A 27423-nucleotide genomic window follows, 5' to 3' on the forward strand; every position below is an offset into this window, starting at 1 on the left:
TCACTCTCACTTTGTCAACCATTCCTATTTTTTGTTAGTGTATGTATGTATTTTAACTCAACCGACAGGAAGACCCCCCCCCCCCCCCCATTGCACTCATGAGTTGGTAGGTGCCATGTGCCACAGGGTTATTTTTATCCCTCACTTGTTTCTGTCTGTCAGGAATCTGAGGTGATGTTGGACAGCTGCGAGAAGATTGACACACACGTCCCATAGACCCGCCCCCAAAAAGTCTGCATCCAGATTTAGTTAGTGCTCTCTAACACATACACACACATATTATTGCCAGCAGTAACTATTGCCGACCAATAAACAGTCCGCATTCTGGAAAGTGTTGCCATGTTTGCAAATTAACACCAAAAAGTATTCAAGTTATTGTTTACATACTTTATTAATTATGTAAATTCTGCTACTACTGTACAGTGTACAATAATAGAGTACTGTATATGTATTGCTACTTTGAATTAATTAATTAATTAATTAATCTTCATTGTTATTGCACATGCGCAAGTACAGAACAATAAGGCTCAGGCTTGAACCATAGAGAAGTTGAATTGAACTTACACTTATAAAAAGTTAGGGATATTCAGTTTTCGGGTGAAATTTCAAAGTTGAACTTAATCAGACCTTCTTGCAATTTTTTGTTTCAATAAATGAGTAGTTTTTGCACAAATTAGTATTTAATCTAAGAAAGACGTTTACATTTTAGATATACAGTATTTGCACGTTACAAGACTCGCATTCTTTTTTAAATTAGATAAATGCTGTGCATTGAATGCAGATATATAATCACTGTATTTGTATTTAAAATACTTTTTCAAAATAAAATAAAAGAGAGAGCAATGATGATGACATGTCAAATCGGAAAAATTACCGAATGAACAATACTGAAGCTCTCCAGGAAAAAAAAAAGGAAGAAAAAGAAAAAGAAAAAAAAGAAGACTTTTTCACACTGCACTTATCATATTATTAGCAAAGTTTAGCAAGTGAAACATTCATTGCTAGCGTCATACTCAGTAGTGCTCATGTCCACTATTGGGCCTTTTTTACCCTAGAGGGCCACCATACTTTTTGTTTAGCAATGCAGAAATAAGCTTTATAAAAAAAATGTCCAAGTACAAAGCATATACAGCCGGAAAATTAAGCCTCCTTGCCTATTCTCACCCACTGGTAACATGTATGCTGTTGAGATCACAACTCAAAGAAATCAAGGTGCGAGCCTGTGACAAAGTCATTGTCTAAAAGAACCCTCATTAGCTTGGTTGCAGAATCCCGGCATGGGTGCAGATGATGCTGGATGCCGGTCAGCCTCCGAATGTTCTCCTGCATTTCTGTGTCCATTGGCCCTGGAAGATGAGAAGATGAAATATCTTAAAATGTCTTTGGAGAGAAAAGCTGGTATAAAAAATTAATCAGCTTAAAAGTATTTTTAAAGCATGAAAATGATGAACTTCAAATTTACGACGGCGTATTAGGACGTATATATATATATATATATATATATATATATATATATATATATATATATAATATACTCACAAATTTGCCACTTTATAGAGTTTTTAAGGGCCAAATTTGCAAGAAAAGAATTCGCTTTTATAAAATCTTCACATTAGACTATAGCAACACTACGTGTATTTCTTCTAAGTTTCTGAGTTTTTTTCTCACAAATGTGACTCTTTATAAAGTTGCAAATTTGCCACTTTGTAAACCCGCAAATTTGCCACTTTATAAAGTGGCAAATTTGTGATTAAAAAAAAAACCTCATAAATTTGTGGCTTTATAAAGTAGCAAATTTTTGACTTTATAAAATCCTCACAGACTATAGCTACACTATGTGTATTTCTCGTAAGTTTATGATTTTTTTTCTCTCACAAATATATCACTTAGTGGCAAATTTGACACTTTGTAAACTCGCAAATTTGCTACTTTATAAACTCGCAAATTTGCCATTTTACAAAGTAGCAAATTTGCGGGGGGGGGGGGGGACTATTTGGGGCTCGTAAATTTTGCGACTTTATAAAGTAGCAAATTTGTGAGTTTATAAAATCCTCACATTAGACTATAGCTACACTATGAGTATTTCTCGTAAGTTTATGATTTGTTTCCTCCCAAATCTGCCACTTAGTGGCAAATTTGACACTTTGTAAACTCGCAAATTTGCCACTTTAGAATATTGCAAATTTGCCACGTTATAAAGTAGCAAATTTGCACACAAAAAAACTTGTACATTTTGTGACTTTATGAAGTGGCAAATTTGCCACTTTGTAAACTCTCAAATTTGCCACTTTATAAAGTGGCAAATTTACAAGATTATTTCTCGGAATATTGCCCCCACCCTCTAAAAAAATATATTTATACGTAACTTGGCCCTAATACGCCGTCGTACTAGAGGAGAAAGATGTTCTTGTTGGCTAAATTGAAGTACGCACATACCCGGCGAGTAGCTGAGCACTTTAACGTTGGGATTCTCGGCTGCCAGCACCCTGAACATCATCTCTCTGGCCGCTTTGGCGGTGCAGTAGAGCACCCAGGAAGGCAGCGCCTGCACCGCAAATATTGACGAGCAGTTGACCACGCTCCATCGCAATCCAGCTCGCGGCGGAAAGGCCTGCAAAACTCCCGCGGTCAGTGCTAGCACGGAGCTAATGTTGAGGGCCATGTAGGAATTGAGCCAGTGGAGGTCGGTGAAGTTCTCGAATGGGCAGATGTCGCCCAATGAGGCTGTCAATGAGATAAAAAAAACAAAAAAAAAACATGTTTGTATTGCAATCTCCTTTCCTCAGTAAGGAATCTGGAATCGCTGAATCTGGGTCATGACAGTGACTTCAAACTTAGTGTGAGAGAAACAAAAAAGTGGCCCAAGAAGAAGCATATTAAGGTCATTAAGTGGTCTAATCTCCAGACCTCAACCCAATAGAGGGAGCAGATTTTGAGAGTTTTTCTGAGAAGTGGATCAAAATCCCTTCTGAGCTTCCACAAAGTATTTATTGAAGGTTTTGGATATCAAATACTTATTTCGTTTTACAAAGTATTTATTGTAGTTTTTGATTATCAAATACTTATTTGCGTTTTTCTATGCTTTTTTTGTGTTTTTTTGTGAGTATGTCGTTCTTTAAAATGGCAAAATTCGCTCTCTGCAAGAGTGGCTGGACTGATTGCCATCACATGTTGACACGCTCATATATATTCACATTATTCACTGCATTAGGGTTGCTTCATTTCATCATTGTTGAAGGTCACCTGCTGTCTTGTGACTTTTTCTCTTCTCATTTTGAAGGGTTGAAGTGGTTTTATATATTTATATATATAATTTTATTTTATTTCTATATTTAACAATAATAATTTAGATTTAATAATATATAATATATACTTTAATATATAATAAATTTAATTAATTATGATTAAATTTATAGAATATAATAATTTAGATATTAAATAATTAATAATTATGGAACAACGCATACCTTCACATGGTTTCCTATTAAACTACCATCTAAAATGGCAAATGAGTCCACTATCTGTCATTCACTACTGTATGTTATTTTTTGTAAATCTGCTCACTTGAATATTTACACTGTGCAATTAATATCTCTGCAAATTGCAATCCTTGAATACTTGAATGCTTGCATTTTTGCAGATTATATAGAACAGTTTTCTTTTGGCACAAACTAGACTATTACCACTCCCAAACTCAAATACATTGTGCTTTTTGTTTTTCTAAATTGTCATTGTTTTAAATTGTTCTTATGTACATCGCCTTCCCCTTCTTCCTCTTCAATATAAATATTTCATTATTTAAAGGTGTACCCCGACCCCCACCCCCATCATTTTATTTTCCTCGTATAAGGGGAGAGCGACCAGCAAAGTACAAATTTCATGGCTCAGTGCAACTGTTGTGTTTTTGCTGTGCATATGACAAATAGCGATCTTGAATATATTTTTTAAATAATTATGTATTTGTTTATATAATTTCATAGTTCTAAAAATGAAATAATTATTACAGTTTAATTTGTATTCAATTCTATGAAAGGGTTGTTTATTTGCATTTACTACCATTTGAAACAAATGATAACTTCATTTAAAGTTAATTTAAAGTTAAACATTTACTTTGTAGTAACTTTTCCCATATATTTTTTTTAAATTTAAGATAATTAAAAAAAAAATATATATTTACTTCAAACAAAGTTATCATTACTATTCAGTTCCATCTGGAACAAATGTGCTAAAGTCATTAATCGATTGGTAATTGTTAATTCAAGAATTGTCGTTGGATTACTATATTGACATGGTGAATAATACATGGTTCTTTCATTTAGACAAATTCATGACACTTAACGGTTAATCGTTTGAAGTAACTTATTACTTTGGTAGAGCAAGTCAGAATAGGAAGGGAAAACTCTACAGAAGATATACGGTGAGATATAGTGCGGTCTTCTCTCACCGGCATTATTGACAAGAAGCACATGATCAATTTCTTTGAGACTCTGCTGTCTCGCCATGTCCACGGTGTCCTCCACGCCCACTTTGGTACTCAGATCTGCTGCCGTATAGTAAATGGAAACGTCCTGGATGCCGTTGAGGTTTTGCAGCAGTTCCTGCTTCAGCTCACGGAGCAAATGTCTGGAGCGAGCCACCAGGAGCAGCACGGAGCCCGGTTTGAGATAGTTTGACACCTGGAAGAACACCACATGATCTCTTCTCATGTTTTCTTTCCTCGTATTAAATTGGATACTTACGAGGTGCGCGAGTGCCCGTCCGAATCCCTTCGAGGCTCCTGTGATGATGCACATGCACCGTCCCAAAGTGCTTCCGCTTGAATGAACAATTCCAGACATTTTCTCCTAACGTCTTCCTTGTTGGATGGTCAACGCTGAAATGAAAGCGAGTGTGCAAGACAGGAAGGGTTTTACTCGTGAGATGAATGCGAGCGCTGCGGTAGGTACTTTTATAGGCAACACGAAGGGATTTCATGCTCTACATTTAATAGTGAAAAGACCTCAAGTCTTGCTGAGTTTTTACATTAGTAACTAATGTAACATGTTATGTTAAATGCAAAGCAAGGGGCAGCCATTTTAAGGAATCAGAGTTGAACAACATGGCTCTAGTTGTTAGTTAAGTTAAGTGTCCTCTCCCAAAATAGTTATTTTGTACTGGAGGACCAAAACTGACCAGTTCAAGGCAGTGAGCTTACAGTACAATACAGTGTGTCCTTGAGAGACAAGTGACTTGACTTAAGAGTTTTTCACCAAACAAGCAGTCATTAAGCCATTTTTGTTGTTGTTTATTTAACTTACGAGCAAAAAATTTGAAATACAAGCACTATGTATTTTCTTTCACCTTAACCCGTGGGCAGTATTTTATTTTGAAATGGCTTGTCAGAACCAGCAAAAAGCCCAAAACGGGTCACAATAGCGCCTAGGGGTTAAAAGAAAACGTCAAGCATTTTATAGCACTCCCAGTACAAGTTTATTGTCAAACAACACATCAAAATAAGATTTTAGACATTAAAAAAAAAAAACGACACAACTTTGCCTCAAATGCCACCAGCTTGTTGCTAACACACAATGGAAAACAGCATAAACTGGCTAATGAATGGCATCTATGTGGCGGTGTTATTATAAGCAACATATAAATAAACATAAAAGATGTGGCACATGTAGAGAGACAACGTAATGCCACAGGCATGTATTCTTTATCCATACAAAAACAAAAGACTAAAATTACTGCAGCTCACTGAGGAGTTTTGGCCACCTCCATGTATAGTCGCTTGTCTGTATTCTACTGCCCCTGGTGGCCATGTTGCACACACCAGGAGGAGCACAATGTCCATTGAACTGAAGCAAAAAAATAAATAATAAAAAGTGAGAGAAAGTATTTAATTGTTTGCATTCTATTAATTTTTTCATATGCATGTTTTTATAAAGTACATAGATTTGGAATTATTATTATTTATTTATTTTGGGGGGGGGCTGTAACAGATTAATGGTATTTACATTTGCAGTGGGGAAACATGATTTCAGATATGAATGTTTTGAGTTACAAGCGTCATCGTGAAACTAATTAAATTTATATCTCAGAGCTCCTTTTTTTGGGATCGTAAATATTAAACACTTTTAATATTTGGTCAGACCCGACCATTTTCTGTGCGATATCGGGGAGGAAAAATCTTAATAACCCATCCCACAGGTAATCGCTGTGGATCTTTTTGCAATAGCTGACAATCAGGTCTTATGGCAATTTTGGCTGAGAGAGAAATAATCTTCTGAAAAAAATCTGAAGAAACAATTCTGTCAAGTCAATGTAAAAGTAAGAGGTGATGATACCATTTCTACAATAAACAAAACAAAAAAGTCAAATAAAACTCGATATTTCTTACTCACAGTAAAAAAAAATAGGCAAAGGCAGAAAAATACTGTTGCTGTTTTTGATGATATTCAAATAGCTTATGTCGCGACTCGCGAGTTTCAATAACTCTTTTAACCTTTGAATCATTTTCCACATTAGACATTATCAATGATCGTGTGGCAGCATTATGGTCATGATATCGTGAAAATTAAATGAATTAAATTACAAAGTAACGCTTGTTTCATTTGTCAACAAAATATTTTTTTTTCTTTGAACGGAGCAGAAAAACACACAAGGACTGAGGGCCCAAAAGAGCTGGATTTTAAAGAACATGGCGTCCTCTTGTGGCCAACCGACAAAAAAGCACCTGTATAGAGTATGCAGCATTTTTCTATGCGAATTTGCTATTACGTCATTCTGATTGTATTTCAGAAAGATTAGGCCTACATATTTAAGTAGGTCGGCGTTTCCAAAAACTAGTCATTATTGATCACTGATTATACGAAGATAGTATTCCAATAATTTTCACAGCTACCAAACAACTGGACTATTCATTATAGGGACACTCGCATCTTTTAATGCAGGGGTGGGAAAAGGTAAGGCGTAAGCTAAGCTTGCTGCCTAATCACTTGTCCAACCAATTTCTACTCCCATCCCATCCAACCATCTCAACATCCATCCAGGCCATTCTCCCGAGGGAGAGCACCGACTGGCCGGATGCCAAAAAGGGGGCGTTTCCATCATGCAGCCGGAGGGGCGGGGTCCAAAGGTGGGTGTGTGTCTCTCAGCTGATGCGCGTATCAACCGAGCGACTCCATCATCAGCATCCGACGCTGACAGCGGTCGAGGACGGCATCCCGAGCTGCACCGACAGCGCGGCGGCATCGCACGATGATCGGGGCCCGCGAGAAGCTGGACTGACAGCGGAACAACAACAACGGAGCCCGCCTTCCCGCACGATGCAAAAAATAGTGAGTATCGCCCGTGACGACGGAACGCATCGCTACGGTTGCTGTGGGGATGGCTAACAAATATATAAATATATGCCGTATATAGTAATCAAGAGGTGGTGCGTTTGAACATCCGCTAATGTCAACAATTGGCCCGTGGATTTGATTCGGATGCGAGGGGGTGGGTAGGATGGCGGAGAGGATTCCACGCGTGGGGCTGCAGCTACGGGGCCTAGTGAGTTCGTGGAAGCGCGGTGCAATGAGGGCTCGATGCGGATGCTGCTATAAAGCCGCCCTTGCCGCCCAGGGATGCAGAGAAAAGAGGGAGAGAGAGAAGGGGGAGTCGTGAGGGGAGGGGGGGGGGGCACCGAGGCACCTATAAGACACACTATTCGACTACTACGACTACTACTACTACTGTGACGACTCGTTCTACTGCTACTACTGCTATAGTCACCCAAGAGGAAGTAATGATGTACTGTATCTAACATTCTGTTTTGGGACTGTACGTGTTTACGTGTGACTTAAACTCAGCTCCCATAACATTAGGCACACCTGCATCCCCTCACGTGTCAAAATAAGGTGTGTACATAGAAGCACATTTCGGGATGATGCGGTGCAGTTGGACACCACTGCAGAATAAACAATAAAATGCATTGGAAGAGTTAGTAAAGTAACCATTTTTGGTAAACTGGAATATGCAAGTAAACATGCATTGAATGTGGAACATTGTTTCACTTACTTTTTTATGAAAATTGTATGATTTTTAAATCTTCACATTGTGATAAATATACAGTTGTGGCCATAAATTTACATACCCTGGCATAATTTGTGAAATTTCATGACAGATCGCGGAGAATTTTTTTTATTTTAGTTGTGGATAGTGGTCAGTTGAAGCCATTTGTTGTCACTTTTACCAACAACATTTTTTTTTTTAATTATGAGCAAAATCTCCCAAATTGCCCTAATCAAAAGTTTTATATACTTTTGAATGTTTGGCGTGATGCAATACAAACATATTTTAACACGCACAGGTTCCAATGCCTATTAAGGGCAGATTTCCACACATTGTAATTATTGTCTGTGTGTATAATCAATGAATTTTCTGAGCTATTGAGGGAGCCCTACATACTATACATGGATGTAAAAATAATGTACATATCTATATCTAACCTATATCTACTCTGTATAGGCCTATATAATAATAATAATAATAATAATAAACTTTATTACAGACTCAAAAAGACCCAGGTAAAATAAATAAATAAATATTACATAAAACACACAAATAAAATCTCAAAAGACCTTAGATGAGACTAACATACAAATGCTTCCAAATAACTACACATTTAAAAAATACCGCTCAATAGTGTTAAAAACTCTAATAAAGAAGTGGAAAATTCTCGTTTCTGTTGATAACAAGCCACGGTCAGGTAGCGCAACAAATATTTCACAACTGCATGAAAAACTTTTTTTTTAGAATGTAGGGTAAAATAGGACCTTTGGCTGAAATACAGGTTTCTCTGCAAAAGCAAAACAAAACATGGTTTTACCCACATTTTCTTCAAAGAATGGTGCACCTCTTACAAATTCTGCCAGGGTGTGTCAAATTTATAAGCATACCTGTTCATTAAATTTATTAATGGTGTTATGTACATGGCACATCACATAGTGTAACTTAGGTCATGGTAAACAAGGGCCTCACTCATTTCTTAGCAAGCCAGTGGGCCCCCATGGAACAAATACATTCGAATGGTCTGTCATTTGAAACTAAATTCCATTTTTGTTCTGATGCTACAGATGATACATCATCCCTGCCAAAAGAGGCTAATGTTTGTCTTAGTTAGCATGCTAGCATGCTTCCAAATGTTTGCAGGTGCGCGTGTCAAAATGTAAAAAAATAAAATAAAATGGGGGAAATGTCTCATGATGGATAACATGGGGCCTGACTAATTAGAAACCATCCAGTAAGGATTTAACGTGATACAGTCAACACCAAATGAATCTTGTCTGCTCTCCGTTTATTCGTCTGATTCTAATCCTATTAATGCAATAACAATATTGTATAACACCTCTCATTTCTCTGTGTTCCTCTAGTGTGTGTGCCCCCACTACCTGCATTAGGTTGTGATGACCCACACTGCATCCAAATGTTTCTGTGACCCTCCCCAAACCTGACTCCTAACCTCTAACCCCTGACCTTTGACCCCCTCACTATGGGCAGTGTTGGCAGTGGGGTGGCAGGCGAGCAGGAATTTGCCATGAAGTCCGTAGGCACGAGGACCACGCTGCCCCGCGCTCCACCTCTCTCACGCCGTTGCCCTGGTGACCGCAGCTGCAGCGCAGAGCGTCTGCCCCGCCCCCCCGCAACTATATCCGACGGGACGGCCTCTAGCGACGAGCGAGGGAGCGTTAGCGTCGGTACCGGCACCTGTACCGACCGGCCCACTGAAACGGCCTCCACCACCAACACGGAATGTACCATGGCGGCGCCCAACAACAACAGCCAGCTGGAGTGCGGCAACGCGGCCCTCAGGAGGGAGTGGGAGAGGGAGAGGCAACGAGAACGGGGGAGAGACAGGGACCGGGACCGAGACTGGGACCGGGAGAGGTTGGACAGGGAGCGAGAGCGGGAGAGGAACAGGGAGAGAGAGCGGGAACGGGTGGAGAGAGAGCGACTGGAGCGAGAGCGAGAGAGGGAACGGGAGAGGGCCCGGGAGAGGGAAAGGGAGAGGATCGAGAGGGAGAAGATCGAAAGGGAGCGGGAGCGAGAACGGGAAAGAGAGAGGGAGAGGGAACGAGAGAGGCTGGAGGGGGAACGGCTGGAACGGGAACGAGAGATGCAGGCCGCCGGTCTGGATGTCTGCGGGAACGTCATGGGCCGAGGAGCGAGCGAGAAGAACAGTGTTGGGGTGAACCAGCATCAGCACCGAGAGAAGATAGCGACCAGAGCCGATGGTGAAAACAACCCAGCGGGTCACAACCCACCCAAGATCATGGCGGTGTCAGGAAAACTGGAGCAGGTACTTCTGGATACCAAATGGTCTTTTACTCCTCATTCAAATTACTACATTTAAAGGGGACGTCAACCCTAAAACAAATTCTGATATGTTCTATGCAGCCCCGCTAGTCTAAAGACGATATTCTGGTTAATGTTGTGTTAGTGGAATAAGAGATGAGCAGCAAAATCCAGCAGTTTTTATCAATGTCAGAAGGCGGCCATTTTGCCCCTTGCTGATGAGCGATAATTACATCACAGTTGCTCAGGTAACAACCAATCACAGCTCAGCTACAGAAAACAAGTGAGCTGATTGGTCATCGCCTGAGCCCTGAGAAACGGTTTGACAATTGATCAAGTTTTAAGGGATAGACTCCAGTTTCCACACTCTAGAAACAGTTGGGTCAGAAATAACCCAACTATGGGTCCAAAATGGACCGATCCTCAACTTTCTGGGTTGTTTCGTACAAAATGACCCAATTTTTGACCCAAGGAAAGGATCTGACCAATATTGATGAGTTGATGACACATTTCTTGACTCAAAGTTGGGTCAAATTGACCCATAAAGTGGATCTGTCCATTTTTGATCCCTAGGGTTACTTTTGACCCAATTGTTTTTAGAGTGCACTTGAGCAAGAAAAGAATCAGTGAAACAGAAAATGAATGGCTAAAACTTGTAGTTTCATAATCGCTAACGAGTATCTTAATTTCCTCTTCCCACTTTTTTTTCCCCCAGGCAATGCAGAGAGACTCCGGCCTTGTCCGTCCCTCTGCCTTCAAACCGGTGGTTCCAAAGAGTTTCCACTCCATGCAGAACCTTGTGGGCCAGGCAGGTGGGGCCGGGAGCGAGGGCAAAAGCGAGGCGAGGGGCGAAGGATTCTGTGAGGGGAGAGGCGGCAGGAGAGGCAGGGATGGTGGAGGGGGAGAGTCAGGAGAAGTGCCGGAAGCCCTGCTCCTGGACCAGGAAAGCCCGGTGAGGGTCAGCAGAGGTGAGGGAGGGGGAAATCCTAATGAGGTGGTTCAGGGGGGTATGTCCGACTCAGGCAGGAACTCTCTGACCAGCCTGCCAACCTACACGGGGTCGGGATCTGGTTGTGGACCTCCGGCCGTACTGGGGCCGCTAAGTGCTTCCACAAGCCACATCAACAGGTTGGGTATGGCCGGGGCAGCAGCGGGCTTGGACAAGATGGAAAAGCCCGGCTACCAGGTAAGCACTCTAACAAACCTTCACCCTTAAATTACATCAATATGATTAAACAAATATTTTTTTCATTTTGTCTGCAGAACGGGCTTTGTGCCTCAGACAGCGGTCGATCTTCATCGGGGAAGAGCTCCTCATCCTATCAGAGGCTGAGTCACATGAGTGACGCACCGGGACCGTTACGCCCCTCCCCTTCCTCGGATGACATCATTCAGGACCTGGAGGACCGCTTGTGGGAGAAAGAGCAAGAGGTCAGGATATGCAAGTGTTGGTCCGTGCAGGTTAATTCCCTTAACTGTGGCATTGCCAAATAATAGCAAGTTTCCCAAAGGCACTTTACACATTTTTACTTATTTATGTTTATTTCAATAGGGCTGTGCTTATTAATGGACATAGGGCATTGTGTGAAAATCTTGTTTTCAAGGGAAAGTCAACCCCCACTAGTCTAAATATGGTATTCTGGTTAACTCATTCACTGCCATTGACGGCTATAGACGTCAAAAATTAATTTGAACTATTTCTATTAGTTTAACATTTTTTTCCACTTTTGTTAACAAGAGTATGAAAACCTATTTTTTTTATTGTACATTTAGAACAGATATACAATTTGTGATTAATCGTGGGTTAACTAGTGAAGTCATGTGATTAATTACGATTAAAAATTTTAATCGCCTGACGCCCCTAATTTCTAATTATCTTTTCTCTTTTTTTATCGCGTCAGGCGATTAAATTTTTTCATTGTAATTAATTGCACGACTTCAATAGTTAACTCACGATTAATCACAAATTTTATATGTGTTCTAAATTTACAATAATTTTTTTCTAGGTTTTCATTCTCTTGTTAACAAAAATGGAAAAAATGTTAAACTAATAGAAATAGTTCAAATGAATTTTTGACGTCTATAGCCGTCAATGGCAGTGAATGAGTTAATATTGCGTTAGTGGAATATGAGTTAAGCAGCAAATTCCAGCATTTTTTATCCACCTCAGGGGGCGGCCATATTGCCACTTGCTGTCAACTGAAGATGACATCAATGTTGCTCTGGTCGCAGGTAACAACCAATCACAACGCAGCTTCAGAAAACAGGTGAGCTGTGATTGGTCGTTGCCTGAGCCCTGAGCAACATTGATCTCAACTTCAGTCCACAGAAAGGGGCAAAATGGCCGCCCCCTGAGATGGATAAAAACAGCTGGAGTTTGCTGCATAACTCGTATTCCACAAATGTAATATCGACCAGAATGTCATGTTTAGACTAGTGAGGTCACATATAGCATATTATGGTCAAGAAATGTTGACTTCCTCTTTTATGCTAAGAAATCATCTTCGCCTACATCTTGCATTGTAACAGTGTATTATAATATTTACAAATAAATACCTTACTTGACTACTAGGTGCAGCACATGCGCCGTAACCTGGACCAAAGTGAAGCCGCAATCATTCAGGTGTTTGAGGAGAAGCAGCGTGTGTGGGAGCGACAGATGGACGAGCTGAGACAGAACTATGCCTCGCGCTTGCAGCAGGTGATTTGGCCGCACACACTTGATTCCAACCATTGTCCTTAAGATGTCATTGCACGTTGTCAGGGCCACATGTGCAAATTTTTGAATATGTTGATTTAAAGTATGTAGTGATTAGGATTATAGAATGTTTTTAATATTTCTTTTTTTTTTTTTTCATTTTGACTTCTGTTTTTAGTTTTTAGAGCAAGCTTCTTCTTTTTTTCAAAAATGCGTTGTTTTAGTTTAGTTTTCAATAGTTTTAGTATTCATTTTTTTTAGAGGTGTCAAAATGAGTGTGTTAATTTTGAGTTAATTTAAAGTTCCTTTTGGCGCCACCATTTTTTTAACGCGCAATTAATGACCGCCCCTTACTTGGAAAGCCTGTAATTATAATTGGAATTCCAGTCAGACAATAATGCATGTATTTGTGGGGATTCAAGTTGTATTTTAAAATTTTAAAAATGTGCAGAATTCCACAAGTTACTTCATGTTAAAGATTAGATGCAAAAATGCGAAAAATGCACTGAGCTGTCAACAATGTCTAACATCTAGTGGCAGAAAAATGACAAAATCACAAATCAATAACACACTCGTTTTTTACAGTACAGTCAAAAAATAAATAATTTTAACAAAATTTGATGAATTACAATGAAATTACTGTATCAATGACTAAAAGATGCAGCAATATTTCTATTAGTTTAACTTTTTTTTCATTTTTTATGTTAACAAAAGTATGAAAACTTAGAACAAAATATTTTATTGTACATTTTATTGTACATTTAGAACAGATATCAAATTTGCGATTAATTAACCCGCCGGTCACAATTGTGATAGATCTGGGAAAAATTGGGGATTAAATGGGTTAATCGTGAGTTAACTATTGAAGTCATGCGATTAATTGTGATTAAAAAATGTACTGCTATTTTTTATTATTTTTTTTATATATATATATGGGGTATTTGTGGAGTGCAAGATAAAAGAAAAAGATCCCTAAGTACTGTGCAATAACGTAAAGTCAAATACAATTCTCAAACAAGTGATCTTACTTCATCTGTAACTATGGATGTACAGCAATAGCAAAATAAATACTAAATCTAAAATGACCCATGAAAGCTCATTTATGATATTGACAAAAAATGAAAAACATTTTCTCTTAGTTTTGTTTTATAAATGTAAGATGTAGTTTCAGTTTTTTTAAATCATTTTTTGCTTTTATTTTATTTTGCTAACGGAAATGTGTTTTCTATTTTAGTTTTACTTTATTTCATTAGTTTTCATTAATTATAATTATTTTGGTAGAGAAAAGCATGTTCGGTGTGTTATGCAGTACATCTGAATTGCATGATCTGCGTGCTAATAATAACTAGTCATATTACGGCATCAATCAGCACTGATATGCAACCCATAAAAACTTCTATCTGCAGGTCACACGGCGCGCACAGCGCTCGCAGACCGCCCTGCAGGCCCAGATAACCCGTTTGTCCCAAGACAAGAGAAGACTCCAGGAGGAGATGGCAGCCTTGCTCGCCCAGCGAGAGGAGCTGGAGAGAAAGTGTCTGGACTACAGGAAGGAGCAGGCTGACATATTGCCACGTCTGGAGGAGACCAAGTGGGAGGTGAGATGCATTCTGAGCACTTGACCCAAGTTAAGTGCAACCTCCAAAGTCGAACGTAGTCAATTCTGTAAAAAAATATTAAAAAAAACTCTCTCCCACCCCTCCTAATGTCTCAGGTGTGTCAGAAGGCCGGCGAGATTTCCCTACTGAAGCAGCAGCTGAGGGAAAGCCAAGCGGAGGTGACGCAGCGGGCCGGAGAGATGGTGGCGCTGAGGGGCCAGCTCAAGGAGCTCAACGCCCAGCTGAGGGAGCAGGAGGAGGCCATGCTGGGACTGAAGGAGTCCTACAGCGCCAAGAGTTTGGAGCTGGAGAAGTGCGAGGGCGACTTGAGAAGGACTCTGTCTGAGGCGAGTTCCAGTTTCACTTCCTGTATTTTGATGGGAAACAACCTTTTATGCATTTCAATCAACGGGGGGAGAAAATATGATATGCTCGATTTAATTAATCTTAAATTTAAGGAAAAAATTTATCAACTATGAAGTGATCGAAAAAATAAAAAAAAAGAGCGAAGAGGACAAAACCCAGAATATCATTTCCAATAAGTGCAACTGCTGCTGTAAGAAGGTTTCCAGTAAATCCAAATAATTGAAAGTCTAATCCGCAAAATCCACGCTGGGAAGGAGTAACGAGAGCATGTCGAAGTGGGGATTGAACAAACATTCAGCCAAAGCCAAAACAATTTGATCTTTTGTGCTGGATGATCTTATAAGAAGCTTAAATAGATCAAATGTGCGTACGTGCACTTCATGCAATAGTTGGGGGCTTCATCTAAATTAAGAAAAAGCATTTTAAAATCTTTACTGCATCTATTTGTCAGCATTTTTTTTAATTTTTTTTTTACCACAGACACGGAAATGTGTTTTCTATTTTAGTTTTACTTTATTTCATGTTAATAAATAACATTTCTGATGATCTCTATATCTGTGACATACAAGTGACATGCAGAACAATCAAATGCTTTTGGCAACAAAGCACTTAAAGGGGAAGTTACTCGTACATTTTCTCAACAATAATATGTTTTATGTGGCCCCACTAGTCTAAACACAGCATTCTGATAAATATGGCTTGTTTGTGGAACATAAATTAAGCACAAAAATCCACCTGTTTTTATCTATCTCAGGCGGCCATTTTGCCTCTGGTCATGGCTCACCTATTTTCTGGGTTTGGCCATGTTATGTTCGCCCTTAGGCACTTTCATTTTCAGTTGACAGTAAGTGGCAAAATGGCCGCCCCGTGGGTGGAATTTGTTGTGTAATTAATATTCTACAAATGCAATATTAATCAGAAAACCGTGTTTAGACTAGTGGGGCCGCAAAGCACATGTTATTGTAAAGAATATTTTTTACTTCAAATGATGAGGATCAACACCAAGCTTTTAACTACCATGTGCACAATATGGAACTCATCATAATAATAACAATAATAATAATGCATCGGATTTATATAGCGCTTTTCTAGACACTAAAAGACGCTTTACAATGAAATGGATACATTATTCATGCACTCACACATTCACACTGTGGTGGCAGCAGGCTACTTAAGTAGCCACAGCTGCCCTGGGGGCTGATGGAAGCGCGGCTGCCAGTGTGCGCCTACGGCCCCTCCGACCACCATCAAACATTCGCACCTTCCATACACCAGTGTGAGTAGCACTGTTTTTTTTTTTTTTTTTTTATTACACACCATCATGGTACATAAACGACTGTATTCAGTTGTTAAATTACACCAGGGGTCAGCAACCTTACTGTCAAAAGAGCCATTTTAGGGTCAATAAATAAATAAAAAACATATCGGTTTGGAGCTACAAAAACTTTGAACATTCTGATGAACAAAACAGTACTATGGACATATTATGGTAATTTTTTGCCTCTCTTTTATGGCTATTTTTTGACAATTTTTTCTGCCTTTTTTGCTATCAAGTTTTTGACATTTTTGGCAATTTTGTGGACATATGGTAATTTTCTGCCTTTGTTCTTTTGCTTTGGGACATTTTATGATAATTTTTTGAATGTTTTGTTTTCTGCTTAAAAAAAATTCTCTCCTTTTTTAATTTTTTTTTTACAATTTTGAATACATTATACCGTAATTTTCTGCTCCTATTGGATTTTTTTGGACATTTTATGGTCACTTTTTGGACATTTTTAGGTATTAAAAAAAAACTTTTTCATCTACCTTTAGTCTCTTTCTCTGACAACTTACAAATTTTGACATTTTGAATATTTATTTATTTTTTCGGTGTTATCTACATTGGTAATTCATTCAAAGAATATTTTATCTAAAAACATTCAAATAAATATGTTTAAAAAATACATTAATTTGTACGAATTTTTTTAGAGATCCACTAGGGAACCAAAGGAAAGGGACAAAAGAGCCACATGTGGCTCCAGTGCCGCAGGTTGCAGGCCCCTGAATTACACAAACAAACCACCTTCACATGAGGCTCATCAAATCACACATTGTCAAACAAATATACACATTAATTCTTTACACAAACTGTATATGTCACTAAACTAAACTTAAAACCCGAGTTTGATCCCCTGCACAGCCCTACAACAACAGTGTGGTTGATTTATTTTTTCTTCCTCCAGGTGTCCATCCTGCGAGAGAAGCTTGGTGTTTTCGAGGCAGAGGTGTTGAGTCTAAAACGAGCCCTGAATGAGGTCAGCAGAGGAGCCGAGGTTGTCATAAGCCCAAACTTAGCTGCTGCGGGCCTCTTACCACCCTGGGGAATCGTCCACTGCCCGCGAACTCCCGGCGATCAATCGACCAGCTCCCTCCCCCCTACGGCCGACACCCTGCTGAGTCTTCAGAGTGACGAAGCCAAAGCCCAGAGGCAGGAGGCTCAGAGGCTTCAACGCGAGGAAGCGCAGTGGCAACAGCAGCAGCGTCAGGACGCGCACGCGCAGCAGGACATGCAGCTGCGGCAGGACGCTCACCTGCGCCACGAAGCCCAACTCCGTCAGGACGCGCACCTCCGCCACGAGGCCCAGTTGCGCCACGAGGCCCAGCTCTGTCAGGAGGCCCAGCAGCGGCAGCAGGACGCTCACTGGGATGAGGCGGGAGAGCTGCGCAGACAGCTGGAGCAGCTGCAGGCCGCCCTGCGCCTCGAACGGCAGCAGCGCGAACGCCAGGCCCTCAACTTCGACCAGGAGCGACACACCTGGCAGGACGAGAAGGAGCGGGTGTTGAAATACCAGGCCCAGTTGCAGCTGAGCTACGTGGAGACCCTGCAGAAGAACCAGGCTTTGGAGAAGCGGATGAGCCAGCTGGGAACCAAACCCAGCACCACGTGCACCGTCCCCACCACCACCGTCACCAACACCTCCCCTTCCTCGTCCTCCGGTTCCCCCCCTCCGCAATCGCTCTCGGCTCTGTCTCCTCAACCACCGCCATCTCTCCCCGGCCCCATCACCCTTACCCTGTCCCCGCCCTGCGAAGACCAGAAGGGCCCGCCTTCTCTCCACCAGCTTGCCCCTCCTTGGGCAGGACCTTCACGCCTGGAGAGGATAGAGTCCACCGAAATTTAAGAACAAATGCAGGAAAAACTCTCCCAAAAATACCCAGTAAACGCACTGACGCAACACCACATCACATCGTACTGTAAGTGCATTTCAGCCGACCACATACATAAAAACAACATATTTCAAGGTGCACGCAGTTGATTAAAATGGGAAGTATATCAATTTTCTAAGTTGCACACCACTTCCTGCATTATCATAAAAATAGTGTGCCACACCGCAGGACAACAACTGAAATTGTTTTAGGTGACAGCACTAACACTGCGGTCGTTTATTTTATGCCCGTGCCAGGAAAAAAAAAAGACAATCAGGGATATTGTCAGAAATTGCAAGAAGAGTATTATTATCATTATTATTATTATCTGATATTTATTATTCATTGTAAGTCTGTGTCAGTCGTATAACGTACAAGTAGAACTAGTGGTCAGAGTGTGTGACGTTAATCTGCATTTTTGGCCAGAGAGCGCCTTACTCCATCTTTTCCAGCATGTGTAAGAGAATAAGTATTGCTGGGATAAAAATTAAAAAAAAAAAAAATCATGTGTGAATTAAATTTTCAGTGCTTTGATTATATATATAATATATCTATATAGGTCAGTCACTTATTCCACATTAGACGACATCACACTGGACTTTTTCCATTGAAGTTGGTTTTCATTTCGTGCACAATGTCCAACATGCATGACTCAAACATATCCACAAATACAACAGAGCTTATATTTTCTGAAATAATAATATTATTAATAAATTGAATACATGTTAAGATGATAATCAACCCAATCCAAATATTATGAGGAGTTTAAAGAGTTTACCTTCACCTGCGGTGACTAAAAATGAACCCTAGAGGTCGGTGTTGATCTATAATGGTGCTCCGAGATGACTTTCTTTCCTTCTTACAGCTGTAAAACAGTGGAAACAAATGAATGGAAGCACACTGTCAAATTTTAAAATATAAAAAAAAATATAGAGAATGTATGACATACAAAAATACTTATAGTTATAGATTGTACATGTGTGTGAATGAGGGAATGTGTGTGTGCGAGCGTGTCAGTTTATAAAGGCTGATGACAGAGGGACTAGTTGCAATACTGCAAGTAAATCTATATTAAGAAAGAATTAATTGATTTTTGTTAAGTAGATTAAAATGGATATGAAGGGAAGCAGGTGTTAGATTTTGTGCATCTGTCTAACTGAATAGTTATTTAGACTGAACAGTGGGAGCATTCAGCCTAACTGCACTACATCATGTCCACTTGACATGTACATTAGAATCCAGTGTGAATACCATGGCTTTTATATGTGGTTTACATGCCAACATACAAAAATGTTGCTCAAAAATATTAATGTATCGCTAGGGTATCACATAGTGTTATCATCTTTATTACTGTTATTATAAATATGGTAAAATGACAAAGAAAATGTGCCATTGAGTTTTTCTTTATGTATTTTATTTATTTTTGCTGTGTAGATAGCCTTTTGGTCTATCATTTGGAGGTGTAACCATAGCAACCTTGTCAAAAAAAACGAGAAAAGATGCTCCTTTTGATGTAGGTGATAAATGTAGTTACAGTATTGCATTGTTTAGAGAGCAAAATGTTTTTTTTTTTTGTTTTTTTTGTTTTTTTTACATGTTTCAGGTTTATTGTTTACAGTTATGTTATTAGTATTGTTCTGGCTTGATTAAAACCACATCTTTGTTAAGATCAGCTGACCGAATAAACGTGAATAATTCATCTATTCTTGTTGAACATTTCATTCAATTATATGGTGATTTATTTGTTTTTATTAAGAAAATGTAATTATTAAAATTGGTCCGAAGTAGCTTGAACTGTACTTCTCCCATTTACTACACTTTGGAGTCATGCATGGCTAATCTTTACAGGCACATATAAATTGCCAGAATTTATCATACTTCACTATTTTTTTTTTCACGGTCTCGACAACGGCTTTTGCTAAATTTGCACCTTCTCGCATTCCGTAGCATTTAGCATTTTGGCTAAATAGGAATTGTGAAGGGGATTAAGCGGTACGTATGTAAATTAAAGCTTTAAAATATGAACAACACGCCCACGCAAAGAGGATATCTTCTCAAGTCTGTGTCTTTTCCGAGTAGTTTGTCCAACCTTAGTCTCGTCTCGCACTACCGCAATTTAAGACGCATTTCGCGTTTACAGTTTTCTCCTTCGCTTTCCGTATTTATTAGCAGTCAAGCTAGCTTGTAGTGTTTTGGTAATTTTTCTGGCAACTAAATTGAACATTGTTTGCTATCTAGCGCGTGTAGTCTTACACGTTGATGGTAATGTTATATCGTTGGCGTAAGTTACATTTTCAGCTATTCCTCAATAACCAAATTCATAACTGCACATATAAACGAGACTTTTGTCTACTACTGTATATCACTCCGTAATTTACCTGAACGTCTTTGTGGAGGCTTTTACCTTGATCTGTGTCCATGAAAGGTGAGTCAGTCACTAAAGTAGAAGTTTGTAGACGTTTGTTGAGCTGCTCCTTTCTTGAGCTGAGTCTCTGAAATTGAATGTATTGTGTGTATGTGTATTGTTCCTCCCAGGTTGGAGGACATGGTCGTGAACCTTTGCCTGCCACATTTCAACACAAACATAAATTGCAACAAGGTATTCAGCCATTCGGCTTATTCTTTTTTAAATGTGCGGTTTTAGTTACAAGGGGCCCACAATGACATGTGCTTTAATAGGCACACAATTTGAATTTGTGGCTCAGCAGTTCAAAAGCTCCATCCTTAAAAATGATAAGGATGAGACTGAGGACAATGGACAGGGATACATTAGAAGTAAGATAGTTTTTTTTTTCTTGGCCTAAGTCATTCTTTATGGGAAATATAGTACTGATAGTTCCTTTTCAAGACAAAGGTTTGATAGTCATAGCCATTTTTACCAACAATTGTAATTATACCACCGGTATTTAAAGTACTGACACAACTCAGACACAGTTAGACTCTTGAGTAGTATCACCTGTTTTCCCTCCTTTATCCAGTCCAGTGTGTCTTCTGTAAGGGTAGAGTAATCTTGGTAGACTTAAGGGGAAAAAATAAAGCGCGGGGTGGAGGTGGAGGACAAAAGGTTTGAAAATAAAGACCCTGAGGGTCACAGCAGTGTGTGGGAGACCGAATGAATCATCACTGGCCTTATGCTTTTCTATCTCTATTTTGTCATATAAGAATAGCTGTATTTTCTATGCACTCTCACAGCTTCTGCTTAAATTTTTTTCAACTCATCCTTGGATGTTCTTCTCAAATTTGAGGGACTTAAATCATTTGATTTGAATGCACATCATCCTTGTCTGGATTGCCATGTGCAACGTTATATAAAGTTGAAGTTAGTCCAAACAATTGTATCTCTAGAGAAGCATTGTTTATTAAAATGTAGTCACAATAGCCATTGGCTTGCTGTGTTCCAATTTCTGATTGTTTCTTTCATGTCTAATTGCAGTTGTGTGCAGATGGGTACGATGTCACAAACCTTATATCAGCGGATCCTGCTCTACGAAGGCGGGGCTTCAAGCTGGAGTACTTTTTACGTCCTCCTGTGCAGGTGACGTGTTGCTCTTTTGTTGTGTTTTACTGGTGGTTGGTTCAAATGGTTGAAAAAACACCTTTATAATCTGTGTGCCCATTTTAAGTACTTTATGGCTAAATTGTCTCACTTAGTATTGTCTCTCTCTTGTCTTTTTTTTTTTTAATTAAGGGTTTCGTCTTAGTCCAAGTCAAAAATGTGCAATGGACCCTTTAAAGATAAACACAAACTGATCTGCTTGGATTTTGAATCATTGTATCCAACAGGAAATATTGAAAATATCAACCCTTGTAGGTTCAGACTGTCACCATCATAAAATATTTCTTCAGCGTACAGGCATACAAAATCTTAACATTCTTAACTGGTACTAAAAAAAATGTACCGCAATACCAACCCAGCAAGTGCAACTTAAGTTTTCCAACTCATTCACTCCCAGCCATTTTCACTGAAGCAACCCCCTTCGCTCCGAGCTGTTTTACAGGATTTTGACTGATTTTGCAAGGCCCACAGAATATTGTGTTCTATTGCTATAAAAACATGGACCAAAAGAAAGTTTGGAGTCTCTTCTTTCATCAGGAAAAAAAAAAGTATATTTCTATCTGTTTCCGTTTTGCAGCAATTAGCATTAGAATATAGCGAAGTTTCATCATTATTCACAAACCTGTTGAAAACACTAAGGAAAAGAGCTTGTTGCAACATGGTTGATCTTCTATACTCTGCTGCCACCTGCTGGCCGTTTTTTGGAATAACTGCCATTGCTTTAAGCGACCTCTTCAAGTCAGAGACTGCATCAAAGCTTTGGTTATGATCTAGCATTAAAAAAAAAACATTTAAAACAAAAAAACGTTTTTGGGACCATGTCAATATTTAAAATAGAATGTGTTCATACGTTTTGGGAAACAAATGAGTTAAGGTTCCACACAATTTTCTAGTCCTCGTTGTTAACAGGCCGTCCTCGTTCAACAGGTGACGTTAAGGTTCGACTTCCAGGTGGAGCTGTGCCGAGTGGATGTGGAGCTGTGGCCCTGGGGCATGGACCGAGGTCAGTGCACCAAGAGACTGGAAATCAGCACCAACTCTGATCCGCTTCCTCCTCGGAATTTTGCCCAGTATCAAGAGAGTGAAAAGCAAGAGGAAGCTTGTCAGTTGAATGGCCACAAGCCGACTCTCCGGGCTCAAAAGTGGGGTGAGAAGACTCGAGATGTGCCTCAGAAAAGGCCTTGTATTCAATCAGGCAGTTCTGAGCATGACTTTAAACTGGTGGGCTGTTGTGACGTTAAGGAAGAAACTAAAGTGAGTTTCTCCCGTCCTCCGTTTCATCCGCGGCCTCCTTTCGTCTCCCCTCCTCCTCCTCAACCCGACGACAGTCGGCGAGAGGAGCTGCGGGGCCGAGGCCACCTTTCTTTGACCTCCGTCACGGAGCTCCGCGTGACTCTGCCCTTCGGCGGCTCTGCGTCCGCTCTGGGTCTTAAGGCTCTGGCGGTTTGGGGGCAACCGGCTCGTTGCTGCCCCCCGCAGGAAGTAGAGAAGATTGAGCGCGCCCACAAGGCCAGTCAAAGACCGCTTTGTAAACCTGTCCCAGCTTTCAATCAAATTAAGCAGCCTCGCTCGGAAACACCTCCAAGGTAAAGTATGTTTTTTTATACTGATTACTGCATATTAGTTTCGTAACTTAGGTGGAAACTTTTAAATAGTTTCTGTCTTTAAGTTGAAGGACACATTGTGCATTTTTTAAATAATTTAAAGCAGCCCCCAAGTTTCTTAGTTTGAGACCCAACTATTTGCATACAAGATTACTTTTTAAAGACAATCAAGTTGACAGTAAAGACTTTTATCTTTATATTGATTAAAATGTCTTTAGCTTGCAAAACAATCATAGGTGGTAGTAAGATAAATGGATCTATAAGATGTAGGTTGATTTTACTATAAATTGACTGCATCTTGACACATATATTTCCATCTCATTCTAGCTCACAATCTCTCAATTCAACCCCAGAGGAGTTCCTTGACCCCATAACCCAGGAAGTAATGGCACTTCCCATGCTGCTTCCAAGCGGCGTGTCGGTGGACAGAACCACCCTGGAGGAGCACCAGAAACGGGAAGCCTCGTGGGGGAGACCAGGGAGCGACCCGTTCACCGGCGTCCCCTTCACCGCCACCTCCCAGCCGCTCCCCAATCCCCAGCTCAAAAGACGAATCGACCATTTCCTACTGCGGAACGGCGGCGCGAGGAAGGACGGGACGACGGGGAGACGAGGGGAAGCAGAGAAGCCGAAACCCTCCAGGTTGATCGGCTCTTGGTCGGCAAACGAAAATCGCTGTAAAATGGCCGCCGCAGTGGAGGACCACGTATCGGCACAGTCGTCGGATTATGGCAATGCTCCATGTGACTCAAAGATTTGCAACAAAACTACAACACTAGATTTTAATGGAGGGAGGAAACGACACCCGAGTGGACCAGAAACAGCTGTGCAACAAATACTACCTCAAGCTAAAAAGCCAAGAAGTGACACAACCCCTGGTGAGAAAATGTCCTCAAACATTTGCGTGCTCCTTTACGTCCTTCTTACCGGAAAATCATTAATTAATTTGAATGTAATTTGTTTTGTTTTTTTAACTAAGGCAGCTATTATGTCAATGAGCCCTATTGTTACATAACAGTATGGCAGAAGCACAGAACAACTTTCTCAGATGTATTTTCCAAAATGGGCAGATAACAAGATTTACCTGATAGTTGAATTTCACACTTGATAGCTGGGCCAGCACTGCAATTAAAGGGGAAATCAACCTTAAAGGGATACTTTACCCATTGAGCCATTTTCTGCAGTAAAAAGTTAATATTTTGTGATCATTTCATTATTTTTCAGGTACAATCAATACCTTTAAAACCAATGTTTCCACTTGCTGTCGACTGAAGATGACATCATCTGTGCTGAGGAAGTAGGTAACGACCAATCATGGCTCACCTGTTTTCTGGGTTTGATCAGCAAACTGAGCCATGATTGGTTGTTACCTACTTCCTCAGTACAGGTGATGTCATCTTCAGTCGACGTTATCCCATTAATTATAAACAAAATATTACCATTTTACTGCTGGAAATGGCTCAACAAGTCAAGTATCCATTTAAACATTTCTTGACAATAATATGTTATATGTGACCTCCCTAGTCTAAATATTACATTTGTAGAATAAGAGATATGCAGTAAAATCTAGCCGTTTCTATCCATCACAGGGGGGCGGCCATTTTGCCACATGCTGTCGACTGAAGATGACATCACAGTTACTCGGGCAACAACCAATCACAGCTCACCTGTTTTCTGAAGCTGAGCTGTGATTGGTTGTTACCTGAGCAACTGTGATTTCATTTTCACTCGACAGCAAGTGGCAAAATGGCCGCCTTCTAAGTTCTGATATTGGTAAAAACTGCTGGATTGTTCTAATATTAACCACAATGCTGTATTTCGACTAGTGGGGTTGCATAGAACATATTACTGTTGAGAGGTTTTTATGAGGGTTGACTTCCCCTTAAAATGAACTATTTAAACAATGTATCCTTTATTTCCTGTGAATTGTCTTCCTCAGGGTCAAGCTCGCATGAGCAACATCTGTCAGCCAGCCTGGACGACGCCCTCTTGTCCGTCTTAAAGGGACGACCCTCCTTTACGTCGTCGGTGCAAGGGACCGCCTCCCTCCTCACTGAATCAGAGGAGGCTTCATCTCAGCGTCAGGCTACCGCTCCGAGTGCTGCAGGTGGGAACCGGAAAAAGAAATAAAAGATCACCTTCAGTTTCACAACAAAATTCTATTACAGTTAACCCCGATGCAAACACACACAAAAAAAAGTACAATTTAAGCCAGGAAAAACCCTCCGTGATCTTTTTCCTAACTTTCCCTCACTTTGTCTTCCCCCAGTCGAGAGGACGTGCTCATCTTGTTCCCGCGCGCTCTCCCTGTACTCGGCGCCGCCGTCGCCCGTTTACCGGCTGCTCTGCGGCCACTTGCTGTGCCGCGCCTGCCTGCAAAGTAACTGCGCACCCGCGCCAAACGCCGTCACCGCCGCCACTTCATCCTCCGCCCGCATCCTGTGCTCCACCTGCCGAAGCGCCACGTCTCGCGGCGACATCGTACGCGTGCATCACTAGCCTGCCCGGAGACAGCGTGCGGAAGCAATCTGTTCTCAAGGAGACAGCGCGGAAACGGCGCTTGTCCTTGTTACACACTACGTCAAGAAGTATTGCGTAAAAAAATATTTTGAGAAAAAAAAAAACGTACAAATACAATAATTGCCCTCTGCCTTCCCTTTTTTTTGTAGTCTTTTCATTGAGCACTGCAGCCTTGGTTTAGGCGGCTTGCGGACACACAAAGAGGTGTGAGGTCAGTGCGGCTAAATGCATAAAGACGAAAGTATGGAGGCTGAAGCTTCATGATCTTCTTGCCTGGATACACAGTTTAATTATGTAATGGTTCTGCTTATCCATGTACATCACTAGCATTGGTAGACGATCACAGATGCATTATTTGTTGTAAATAAATTGCTGATGGAGCAGTTGAATTAAATCGGGTGATTTCCCACAGCACACTTACTTATCCGCACATACGAAAGCCTGAGCCAAGATTTGAACTCAGGACTAATCGACTGTGAGGCAAATGTGCTATCCACTAGGTCCCCCTGCTATAGTGTTAATTTCGTCAAACAAAAACTATAAGAAAATAATTTCGTCAACACAAATTTTTCACTGGACTAGACTAAAACCCTAATTAATAAACAATAACTGGGACTAAATCAGCATGCATTTTCGTCGACTAAGACGAGACGAAAAACTGGACAAAAATGTATAGACATTTTTGCTGATGAACAAAAACGAGACGAAAACGATATGATTTTGTCAAATCTTGTCTGCTAATCATGTGACACACAGTGACACACCCTTTCAAATCTGCAGCTAGCAAGTACAACATGCAATCACATGGTGCAGACAGGAAGTGGATTCACGATGAACAGTTGAAAAAAAAAAATAATAATTTAAAGTTATAATGTAACATTAATCCAACGGCTATAACGTTCCAACAATAATGTTTATCAGACCGCTAACTAATGCTGACTAATTTTACTAGCTCGTAGCATGGAGCCCATAGTAGCCACTTGTTGATATACTGTACTGTAATTGTGTATGAAATTGTTTTTCATGAAAAACATGAGAGAATATTTCCTGTGAAATAGTTTTAGATCTGAAATGTTCAACATGATCTGCTGACAAAAAATATACAGGGATGATTATCATGACTAAAATGTTGAGCTGAATAAAAGTATGTTTTCTTGGATTAAAATGCTATATTTATAGTCGACTAAATGAAAAGAGGATGAGATTATTAAAAACTAACAAGCATGATTGAAACTGGACTAAAACTGAGACTAAGTTTAAAAATGGTGGACAAAATGAACACTACATGACGCTGTCATGTTTTTCTCAGCTCGTTATGGCTCCCCGTCTCATGAGCAAGAACTACGGTGGCCCAAAAGGTACAACATAAATGACTGACTGACTGATTTCAAGTTAGAAGACACCTGTGATGCTAATTAGAAGATACACCAGTGTATCTGGTCAAGTGATTTATATTAAATTTTTTCCAGGGGTGCCATAATTTTTGTCCAGGCCTGTTTCATGACTTTTTTTTTTTTTCCTAATAATTTTGTTGAACTACAATTCAAAAGCAGTGCCGATTTTCATTGGTTAATTTGT

At 40.2% G+C, this 27423-nt stretch overlaps 3 protein-coding genes across 5 annotated transcripts; 2 read left to right on the forward strand and 1 right to left on the reverse strand.

The window, feature by feature from the left end:
- Positions 1-1018: 1018 nt before the first annotated feature.
- sprb (sepiapterin reductase b) lies at positions 1019-4869 on the reverse strand. Its single transcript, XM_077562424.1, has 4 exons — positions 4740-4869; positions 4445-4676; positions 2437-2724; positions 1019-1346 (listed from the first exon to the last, which is right to left on the reverse strand). Exons 1-4 carry the CDS (start codon positions 4836-4838, stop codon positions 1192-1194), a joined length of 774 nt encoding a protein of 257 aa, XP_077418550.1. The 5' UTR covers positions 4839-4869; the 3' UTR covers positions 1019-1191.
- A 2246-nt stretch (positions 4870-7115) lies between these two features.
- lzts3b (leucine zipper, putative tumor suppressor family member 3b) lies at positions 7116-19910 on the forward strand. 2 transcript variants are annotated; one of them, XM_077562422.1, is made up of 8 exons: positions 7116-7319; positions 9396-10321; positions 11033-11503; positions 11581-11748; positions 12890-13018; positions 14422-14613; positions 14730-14960; positions 17202-19910. In XM_077562422.1, the coding sequence occupies exons 2-8, from the start codon at positions 9515-9517 to the stop codon at positions 18138-18140; spliced, it is 2937 nt and encodes a 978-aa protein (XP_077418548.1). In that variant the 5' UTR covers positions 7116-7319; positions 9396-9514; the 3' UTR covers positions 18141-19910. The 2 variants fall into 2 exon arrangements, with proteins under 2 accessions (XP_077418548.1, XP_077418549.1); XM_077562423.1 differs by having other exon boundaries at positions 9523-10321.
- A 205-nt stretch (positions 19911-20115) lies between these two features.
- Positions 20116-27095, forward strand: ubox5 (U-box domain containing 5). 2 transcript variants are annotated; one of them, XM_077562633.1, is made up of 7 exons: positions 20116-20157; positions 20701-20764; positions 21599-21700; positions 22649-23307; positions 23653-24203; positions 25265-25432; positions 25595-27095. In XM_077562633.1, the coding sequence occupies exons 2-7, from the start codon at positions 20711-20713 to the stop codon at positions 25822-25824; spliced, it is 1764 nt and encodes a 587-aa protein (XP_077418759.1). In that variant the 5' UTR covers positions 20116-20157; positions 20701-20710; the 3' UTR covers positions 25825-27095. The 2 variants fall into 2 exon arrangements, with proteins under 2 accessions (XP_077418759.1, XP_077418761.1); XM_077562635.1 differs by lacking the exon at positions 20116-20157 and adding an exon at positions 20512-20590 and having other exon boundaries at positions 25595-27094.
- The last annotated feature ends 328 nt before the right edge of the window (positions 27096-27423 follow it).

This window comes from Vanacampus margaritifer, chromosome 3 (assembly GCF_051991255.1).
Source record: "Vanacampus margaritifer isolate UIUO_Vmar chromosome 3, RoL_Vmar_1.0, whole genome shotgun sequence".
In the NCBI taxonomy this organism is placed as follows: domain Eukaryota; kingdom Metazoa; phylum Chordata; class Actinopteri; order Syngnathiformes; family Syngnathidae; genus Vanacampus; species Vanacampus margaritifer.

Coding starts and splice junctions, on each gene's coding strand:
- sprb (XM_077562424.1), bottom strand. CDS start 4,838: ATGTCTGGAATTGTTCATTCAAGCGGAAGCACTTTGGGACGGTGCATG. Junction 4,677..4,739: donor GACGGGCACTCGCGCACCTC/GTAAGTATCCAA, acceptor GTGTTCTTCCAG/GTGTCAAACTATCTCAAACC. Junction 1,347..2,436: donor AGTGCTCAGCTACTCGCCGG/GTATGTGCGTAC, acceptor CTCATCTTCCAG/GGCCAATGGACACAGAAATG.
- lzts3b (XM_077562422.1), top strand. CDS start 9,515: ATGGGCAGTGTTGGCAGTGGGGTGGCAGGCGAGCAGGAATTTGCCATG. Junction 10,322..11,032: donor TGTCAGGAAAACTGGAGCAG/GTACTTCTGGAT, acceptor TTTTTCCCCCAG/GCAATGCAGAGAGACTCCGG. Junction 14,614..14,729: donor TGGAGGAGACCAAGTGGGAG/GTGAGATGCATT, acceptor CTAATGTCTCAG/GTGTGTCAGAAGGCCGGCGA.
- ubox5 (XM_077562633.1), top strand. CDS start 20,711: ATGGTCGTGAACCTTTGCCTGCCACATTTCAACACAAACATAAATTGC. Junction 21,701..22,648: donor TTTTACGTCCTCCTGTGCAG/GTGACGTGTTGC, acceptor CTCGTTCAACAG/GTGACGTTAAGGTTCGACTT. Junction 24,204..25,264: donor AAGAAGTGACACAACCCCTG/GTGAGAAAATGT, acceptor TGTCTTCCTCAG/GGTCAAGCTCGCATGAGCAA.